Source organism: Dipodomys ordii, unplaced genomic scaffold (assembly GCF_000151885.1).
Source record: "Dipodomys ordii isolate 6190 unplaced genomic scaffold, Dord_2.0 Scaffold54, whole genome shotgun sequence".
Lineage (NCBI taxonomy): Eukaryota > Metazoa > Chordata > Mammalia > Rodentia > Heteromyidae > Dipodomys > Dipodomys ordii.
The window spans coordinates 1,764,667-1,773,442 of record NW_012267270.1 but is presented as its reverse complement, the minus strand read 5'-3'; the positions used below and the strand labels follow the sequence as shown (position 1 = coordinate 1,773,442).

At 60.2% G+C, this 8,776-nt stretch overlaps 1 protein-coding gene across 1 annotated transcript in view; it reads left to right on the top strand.

Moving 5' to 3' along the window:
• Fadd (Fas (TNFRSF6)-associated via death domain) overlaps positions 1-8,450 on the top strand; it is an 11,514-nt gene extending 3,064 nt beyond the window's left edge. Inside the window, exons 2-4 of the mRNA XM_013020869.1 lie at positions 4,239-4,363; positions 6,000-6,112; positions 8,302-8,450. Coding sequence (XP_012876323.1) covers positions 4,239-4,363; positions 6,000-6,112; positions 8,302-8,450 — 387 coding nt within the window. The remainder of the gene's footprint in view (positions 1-4,238; positions 4,364-5,999; positions 6,113-8,301) is intronic.
• The last annotated feature ends 326 nt before the right edge of the window (positions 8,451-8,776 follow it).

Below are 8,776 nucleotides of genomic sequence, written 5' to 3'. Positions count from 1 at the left end.
CAAGCCCCAGGAATGGAACCAAAGGAAAAAAAATCTGTTCCTCTCTATAGTTCTGTGGTCTGTGTTTCTGGTAGTCTGAGGCTCACTTGGCAGCCCTTCTCCTGCATGTAGGTATCTGTTCATGGGGGTGTCTAGCCTGGCCAGAGAGCCGTTCCCTTCCACCTTTCAAACGCCTGTTCACCCTGCTGGGCCTGGGCGCTGTCCCTCAGCTCTTCAGCTCAAGGCTAGCGCTCTGCCACTGAGCCACCTTCCCAGCCCGCAGCCCCCACTGTTCACCAGGCTCCCACCCTCGCCACCTCTCCCTCCAGCGAATGCCTCCACCCTTGGGTCTTCACAGCCATGTCCTGCTGCCTTTTCACCTGGCCCCGGGGCTCCCCCGTGCCTGGTGGAGGTCTGCAACCCCCCTTCCTGCCTGAACGCTGGGGCTGCTTCAGCTCAGTCCACTTGCACCCCTCTGACACTCCAGGGCCCACACCGGGACAGGGCCCCCAGTGCAGAAGCCCTTCTGCCAAGTCAGGGCTGGGAAGGGGCAGGTCTGCCCTATGGTGCCTGGTTATGGGGGGAGCTTGGGGGGAGGTGTCCCCTCCTCGCCAGGACCTGGGCCCCGTTCCACACCAGCCATCCTGCCCCCAGGCACTGCCTCCCCGGCTCCCTGCCAAGAGTGACCCTGAGACTCCTGTCTCCTACCCCCTCCAGCGGCCAGAAGCACAGGCTGACCTCTGCCTTAGAAGCCGGGCTCTGCCTGCTTTTTCCTATTATGACTTCCACGCTAGGGTTCTGAGTCATGTAGTTGGCTGTTGTGGCACCGCTGGCCAAGGGCCCAGAAGCTGGTGGGCAAGCATGGCTGGGGCGGCCTGTGCTCGGGCCCTCAGGCTGCGGGCACCAAGACAGGGTTCCCCCCATGGGAGTGTGCGGTGGAAAGCCATTTCTGTCAAAAGCCCGCTGTTCTTTTTTTTTTTTTGGGTGCAGTCCGTGGGGCCTGAACTCTGGGCCTGGGCACTGTCCCTCAGCTCTTCAGCTCAAGGCTAGCACTCTACCACTTGAGTCACAGCACCACTTCCAGCTTTTTGCTTATGTGGTGCTGAGGAATCAAACCCAGGGCCTCATGCATGCAAGGCAAGTGCTCTCTACCACTGAGCCACCTTCCCAGCCCCAGACCACTGTTCTTGAGTCTTGGGCTAGCTAGAGAGACACATGAGCCACACAGATCCAGGGATGGCTGTGTCCTCACTTAGTCAAAGGCAAGTGACAAAAGAGGGTGAGATGGACACGGGCCAGTGATGGCAGTAGAGCTGAGGCCCTGAGCTCGGGCCCTGCCACGCCCAGTTGTCTTCACCAGTGTATGCTAGGTTTATACGCTTCTCCCAATTGGAACTTTTATTGGTGATTAATAGTTTACAGCCGCTACAGGCACAAGCTTACATCCAGATGTCTGTCTAGACCGGCCTTTCACTGCTCAAAACTGGTCTCCACTGCGAGACTTGGGACCGTGCTGCCCCAGGATGAGGGCCTGGGCCACATCCCTGTCCTCAGTGGTGATGTGTACAGCCATCAGGCGGCCAGCCGGGGCCCAACCCAGGCACTCTGTTGGCAGCGGCGCCCATCTTACCATCAGCCTGTGTGCACCTGCTGCCTGCCCTGCCCTGCCCACATCCCCTACGGCCGCATCTGAGAAAGGCTCCGTCTGTTTGCTGAGTAAAAATAAGCGCCCAGCCGTGATAAAAGGCCCACCCGCGTGCCCCCACCCCGGCAGCTCATGCTTTCAGCCAGACAGGCCCAGGGGTAGGGGAAGGAACTGGCCTTCCCCACAGGGTCGGGTTTATACCTTGGTCTTTGACCCAGGTGATTCCCCAGCACCCCTGGCTCAAGTACCACTGTGACCCGGAAGCAGTACTTCGTGCTGCCCAGGCCCCCCGGAAGGAGATTCCACCCCCATGTCTGCACAGGCTGCTCCAGCCCTGTTCCCTCATGCACTCACCTCAGTGCTCCAGGCGTCCTGAGCTGGGGACCGGGGCTCTGCCCAGACCCACTCCACAGCTCTTTCTAACCTGTTTTCTCCTGTTCGGTCCCGACTTCCCAGGGCTGCCATGAGGGCCATGGGTGAGGTGTGGAGGGAGAGGTCTGGAAAGGTCATCTGAGAGCCCTGCCCCTCCTGTGTGATAAGTCTGCGCTTCCCACACGGCCCTCCAGGGGGCACTGCACTTCACAGCACCTGTGACACCTTCCCACCCTCTCCCCACCGCTCCAGGCTCAGTTAAGATGCCCAGTGCTGGGTGCTGTGCCCTGTGATTACTCAGCTTCCCTCCGCCTCATTCCTTTGTCTATGATGAGTACTGGGATTTGAACTCGGGCCTGAAGCTCTTGTTTAGCTTTTTCACTCAAGATTGATGCTTTGCCTTGAGCCACACCTTCACTTCCAGTTTTTGGCTGGATTGATTAATCTGCCCAGGCTTAGCTTTGGTCAGTGATCCTCAGATCTCAACCTCCGGAGTAGCTTTTTTTCCTCCAGTGCTGGGTAGACGGCAGGACCTTTGGGTGCTGGGCCACCTTGCCAGCTGTGGCTTCGATAGAATCTGATGCCCATCATCCCCTTCCACTGTGCTAAGTGCACACAAGTAACATTTTACGAGTGGAGTAGCCAGCTTCTCGTGCACAGTCCTCGAGGAGAGCAGCAGGAAGGAGAGGCTCATGGCAGCCTGAGGCCAGGTACAAGGTGGTGGGAGAGTGGGAGAGGCTGTTCCTCATGGCAGCCAGGATGCAGGGGGGAGAGGAAAGGGTGAGAACAAGCCACGCCCCCTGGCCTGCATCTTCCAATCAGGCTGCACCTCCTAGCAGGCCCAGAGATGTGGCTGGGCCTTCTGGACACAGACATCTGCATTGCAGACCCGGCCTTTAACACAGGCGCATTGGGAGGGCTCCTATTCCCACTGCAGCACCATCTTCACCTTCGGGGGGGTGCAGTATTGAGGTCTGAAATCAGCCTTGCGTGTGTTAGACAAGTGCTCTACCTCTGATTCACACCTCTAGCCATTTTGCTGTGGTGATTATTTAGATGGATGGAAGTCTGTCTCCCTTCTTGGCTGGCCAGGAACATCATCTTTCTGATGGCTATCCTCAAAGTAGCAAGGATCACAGTTGTAAACTATGGAGCCCAGCACCTCTTAACGGTTTTTAAGAGTGAGCTTGAATAATTGTATTATATTGACATTGTTGGCCAGCCATCACGGCTGCCCATCTCCAGAACTTGTCTTCCCAAACTGAAGATCTGTCTGTCCCCATTAAGCAGTGTGTCCCGGGCTGGTGGCCCCTCACCCGACTTTCTCCTTGGATGAGTGCCCCAGGGACCTTCAGCATGGGCCCTTTGGTAGCCAGCTGACCTGAGCCTAGTCCCTTGAGGTCCTCCACTGGCTAGAATTCATGAGACTTAGGCTGCCTTATTTTCCCCACGAGCATTCACTCTTCTGAGATGGAATGTCTGAGCCATTGGGCACTGCCCCCCTCACTAACCATCCAGTGCCCTCCCCTGCCACCCCCGATCTCCATGATAAGCAACCCCAGCCTGCATTTCCAGAACAACCGCCCCAGCCCATCAGATGCCGCCAGGTACAGGTACGCCACGCTGCCAGAGGGGGCGGAGGGAGTCTTCCCGGCTCGGCAGTTCCTTGCCTCTCTCCCTCTTGGGCCCCTGACACCCCTGTGAAGACTGCCCTTGCCTGGGGCCGCCGCGCCCCACGCCCACCCTTGGCCTTCACACCCCTGGAGAAGCCTCATTTTGGAGCTGTGGGCCTGGAGGTGTCTCTGTGCCGTGCCCTGGGGCCTGGGAGCCCGTTTTCTAGCAGGGACCCAGGCTCAGAGCAGGGCACAGAGCTATGGGGTGGCACAGCACAAACTGGGAGCTTGGACGCCCCCTGCCTCTGTGACAAAGGACAGGGTCCTGGGGCCTGCTTCCCTCCCCTCCCTCTTCCCCCCTCTGCTCCCCGTGAGAACCTGGAGCCAGCTGTGAGTCAGACCTGGGGGAGGTCGCCGCTGGGCCCTGCCGGGCCGCCTGGCTGGCCACCTGGGAAGGGCATGTTCCTTCCATGAGCCCGGTGACTAAGAAGGCTGGGGAGGGTGAGCGGGTGGAGCAAGGCCCAGCTGCCCTGTGAGGGGCCTGTGCTGTGCCGGGCATGCTCTGCAGCACCTGCTTCCCTCCTCCCTCCCCTCTCCTCTGTGCTGTTCCATGTGGCCTTTCCTGGCAGGGATGCCTGCGTCCCAGCCTGGACTTCACCCACCTGTCCCACCTGACTCCACCCTCTGCCCACATCCACCGGCCCATCTACCGTCCTCTGTCCACCCATCAGGGCATCCAACGAGACAGGGAATGGTACCCTGGAGAGATGTGGGAGCTTCTGTCAGGCTGCTGCAGAGATGGGCCCAGCAGAGGGGTGCAGGTTAGAGCAGGGATGTGGGGCCAGAGCCTGGAAGCCGAGAAGCAGTGTGGGGGGGGTCCAGAGAAAAGACCCTCCCTCCAAAGACACACCCTCCGAGACCCACTTCCTCCACGTCCATCAATGGAGGGATCGTTCATGATGTAGGAGCCCTTCCCCTGAGCCTCGCCCTAGAGACTGAGTTCTCCACACTGGAGCCTTTAGTTTTTGGTGGGGGGGGGGGATTCAACATCCACACCATGTTGGTGAGGCCTGCTGCGGGGTCTCCTCCCTCCCCACAGCCCAGTGTCCCACCTCGTGCTCATGGCTTCCTGAGGCCAATGTAGGAGCACTGGAGTCCTGCAGGGCTGGGGGAGGGGGGGACGGGGACGGCAGGGAGGACAGGGGAAGGCGTGGGGGGGGGCCGGGACGGCAGGGAGGACAGGGGAGGGCGTGGGGAGGGTCAGCAGGAAGCACTGCTGTGGGAAACCTAGGCTCTGAGAGGTCCAGGGAGGGGAAGCTAGGGCCCTTGGCCTCGAGACCATGGTGCCTGCCGCCTGCCCTGGGCCATCGAAGGGGCTCCTCTGTCATTGGTCAACTTCAGACCAGACCTGGGGTTCTGCATCTGGGCCCCCTAGGTGTTGGGGTCTGGCTGTATGCTCCGCCCTCTCGTCTCATGCGGGGGGGGGGACAGGAGCTTCCTCCTGGGGTGGAGCGGATGTGCTCTGCTGAGAATCCCGGTGTCCCCAGCAGAGGCCCCTCCGGCCCAGCCTGGGTCCAGTGGTCTGTCTGCAGCCTGCTGGCCTCCCCTCACCCCCACGTCCCTGCCAGCCTCATGCCCCGCCTGGCCCTTCCTGCCCCACCTGCTGGGAGCCCTGAGGCTTCTGCTTAGCTTTGAGTTTTATTAGCGGTCTTGGTTATGGTTCTCATGAGTGACTGAGGCCTATTATCCGCAGGCAAGTCCCTGCTGGCCAGTGGGCGGAGCTGCGGGGCCTGCACCTGCTCCCACGCCACTCTCCCACCGGGGAGAGAGAAGCCCGCCAGGCAGCGTGGGAAAGCGAGGGCAGGAGCCCGGTGTGGCCCCCTGGGGGTCACTGCCTGCCAGCCTGGCCAGGAGCTCCCCTCCTGGGTCCCCGAAGGACAGCCTGACCCTGCCGCTCCCAATGCCTTCCCCTCTTATGCCGTCAACCCTGGCTCATCTTCACCGGCTGCGCTTCCTCCGGGATGGCCACCCACCTGGCTTTCCTGGACACCAGACGGGGCCTCCTGTCCCATCCCTCGGAATACCCGCCATCCTCCTCCTCAAGGGCACAGCCAGGCCTCCTCACCCACCCCACACACCACCACACCACGGGGCAGCGGCTCCAGCTTAGCAGGTTTGAGGGCCCCGTAGAGGGCCGTATGAGGTCGTAAAGGCTATGGGTTTTGTTCCAAGTGTGCCAGGGAGTCTGACTAGGCCAGCGCTGCCTGGTGGCTCATCCGGGGCTGTGGAGACGGGCGGAGCCGCAGCCTCGGCCGTCCCTGCACCCCAAGGGGCACGGGGAGGGCAAGCTGTGTGAGGCAGCCCAGCCCAGCCGTCACTGTGGTTCCCAGGGCTGTCGCAGGCGGTGAGCCACAGCAAGAGAACCCGCTGTTCAGCACCACAGAGATGGAGATGGAGACAGGAGCCCCCGGCACCCATGCCCAGTTCCCCACCCAGGTACGAGGTAGGCTGAGAAACGGAGGTCAGTCAGTGCTAGGACCAAAGGACCCTTCGCTCGCTGGGAAGGACCTGGGGCCGCCTCGCGGCGCAGATGAGCATGCTCGGCCCGAGAAGGGGGGCCCCCAGGAAGGAACGGCCCTCGCCTAGCCAGCAAGGAAACTGAGGCTCAGAGAACTTTGGAGGCCTCAGTCACAGGCTGCCACCTTCCACGCCGCCCCCAAGCCCGGGAAAACACCTCGCTTATATAAAAGAAGACATGACTGCCTTTTCCTTTGTTTGTCTCTTTCTTCCCTTCTTTCTTCCTTTGCTTCTCTTCTTCCTTTCCTTTCCCTCCCTCCCCTTCCTCCTTCCCTCTCTTCCTTCCTTCCCTCCTTTCCTCCCTTCCTTTCTTTCATTCAGATTCTGGACTTACACTCAAGACCTGGGCACTGTCCCCTCAAGCTTTTTCACTCGAGGCTGGCACTCTACCTCTTAAGTCACAGCTCTACTTCCAGCTTTCTCAGTGGGTAAGAGTCCCACAGACTTAACTGCCTGGCCGGGCTCAGCTCTCAGCCTCCCGAGTAGTCAGGGTTTACTGGTGTGAGCCCCCGCCCCTGGCCCTCTTCCTCTCCTTCCCTGCTCCCTGCTCCCTGCCCACTCCCCGTAGGGGTAGAGTGTGAACACGCACTGCTTGTGTTTGCGGCCCAAGGACTCACACGTGTGAGGTTCCCGCAGCTGCTCTCCCAAATAAGCACAAATGAGGCGCTTCAAACAACAAAAACATAATTTCTCTCCTAGCGCTGGAAGCCAGAAGGCTGAGTGGAGGCCAGGGAGGGAGGCTCTGGCTCCTGGCCTCTTCACAGCTGCCGGGGACCGCTGGTGAGGCTTGGAGGCCCCTTGCTTGTGACTGGCATCTCTACTCTGTCTCCACGTGGCTTTCCCCTGGCACCCACGCACGGCCCAGCGAGCCTCCCTTTTTTTTTTTTGTCGGTCGTGGGGCTTGAACTCTGGGCCTGGGCGCTGTCCCTCAGCTCTTCAGCTCAAGGCGAGCGCTCTACCACTTGAGCTACAGCACCACTTCCGGTTCTCTGGTGGTTTATTGGAGATAGGAGTCTCACGGTCTCTCCTGCCCGGGCTGGCTTTGAACCTCGATCCTCAGATCTCAGCCTCCTGAGTAGCTAGGATTATTTGGAATGTGGCTGAGGTCAGGTCCCAGTGTTGGGGTGCCTTTGAGGGAGGGGCACTGGGGACATGCCGGGGGTTCATGCCAGGACAGGGCTGCCCTCGGCACTATCTATCTGACTACACATCGGGCTGCCCTCAGCCTCTTTTTCAGGGTGGGTTGCTTATGTGCTTTTTTTTTTTTTTTTTGGTCATGGGGCTTTAAGTAGGCCTTGGCACTGTCCCTGAGCTCTTTTGCTCAAGGCAAGCGCTCTACCACTTGAGCCACAACACCAATTCCAGTTTTCTGGTGGTTTATTGGAGATAGGAGTCTCACGGTCTCTCCTGCCCGGGCTGGCTTTGAACCGCGATCCTCAGATCTCAGCCTCCTGAGTAGCTAGAATTACAGGCGTGAGCCACCAGCACCTGGCTTCCGTGAGATTCTTATCTCCAGTTAATCACCAGAAAACTGGAAGTGGCGCTGTGGCTCAAGTGGTAGAGTATTGTTTGCCTTGAGCTGAAGAGCTGAGAGACAGCACCCAGACCCAGAGTTCAGGCCCCACAACTGACAAAAAAAAAAAAAAGTCTCACAGACTTAACTTCCTAATTTGGTTTTGAACTGGAATCCGCAGAGATCTCAGCCTCCCAAGTAGCTAGGATTATAGGTGTGTGCCACCAGTGCCCAGCTCCCTCCATGCTTTCTGGTAGCAGGATTGCAGGATGAGTGGGGGTTACTCAGGGCACAGTGAGGCTTCTAAGGTCTAAGAGGAGACAGAGCGGGCAGCGGTCTTCCCTCCGGCCCTGCGGTCAGCCGGCTCTGGCCTGCTGCCCGTCAGACTGGCTCAAGGCTCCCAGGGAAGCTTGCCAGGGCTCTCCGGCTCTCCAGGTGTCCTATCCTCACCCTGCAGGGGTGGGGCCGTCCCACTGTGGATGGAGAGAGAGGACAGGTGCAACGGTTTGTGCAGGCACACCTTCTCCCTACCCCGCCCTCCTGGATCTGACCCTGGACCTGTCAGGGGTCTCAGGGAATTAAGACCCTTCCAACCTTGGTAGGAGGCTCTGCAGGGTGGGGTGAGCCCCAGGGAGGTGTCCACGGTGATGCTGACCTCATGGAGGAGCAGCAGGCAGCTCCCACATTTGCCGCCTTGACGGGGCGGCCCGGAAGCTCCTGTGGGCAGCAGCTGGCCCTAGAGCACGCCTGACCTCCTGTTCCAAGCCAGAGCCACACTGATGGGCAGACCGGTGAGTGGACTGTCGCCCTACTAGCTCACAGTCACAGACGAGGATCCTTCTCCCAGCTCAGGGCTGCCTCTGCCTGTCGTCCCAGACCCGCCCGCGGCCTCTCCCTGGCCTCTGCAGCCCAGAGCACCTGTGAGTATAGGCAAGGGAGGCCCGCCTTGCTCCTTGTCCCCGGCAGGAAGGGCCACACGGCCTTACCTGTGAGACAAGTCATGGGGGCTGTGAGTCACAGAGGGCAGGTCCCCCGGCCCCCCCCCCCCCCCCCCGCCCCATGCAAGCCAGAGCCCAG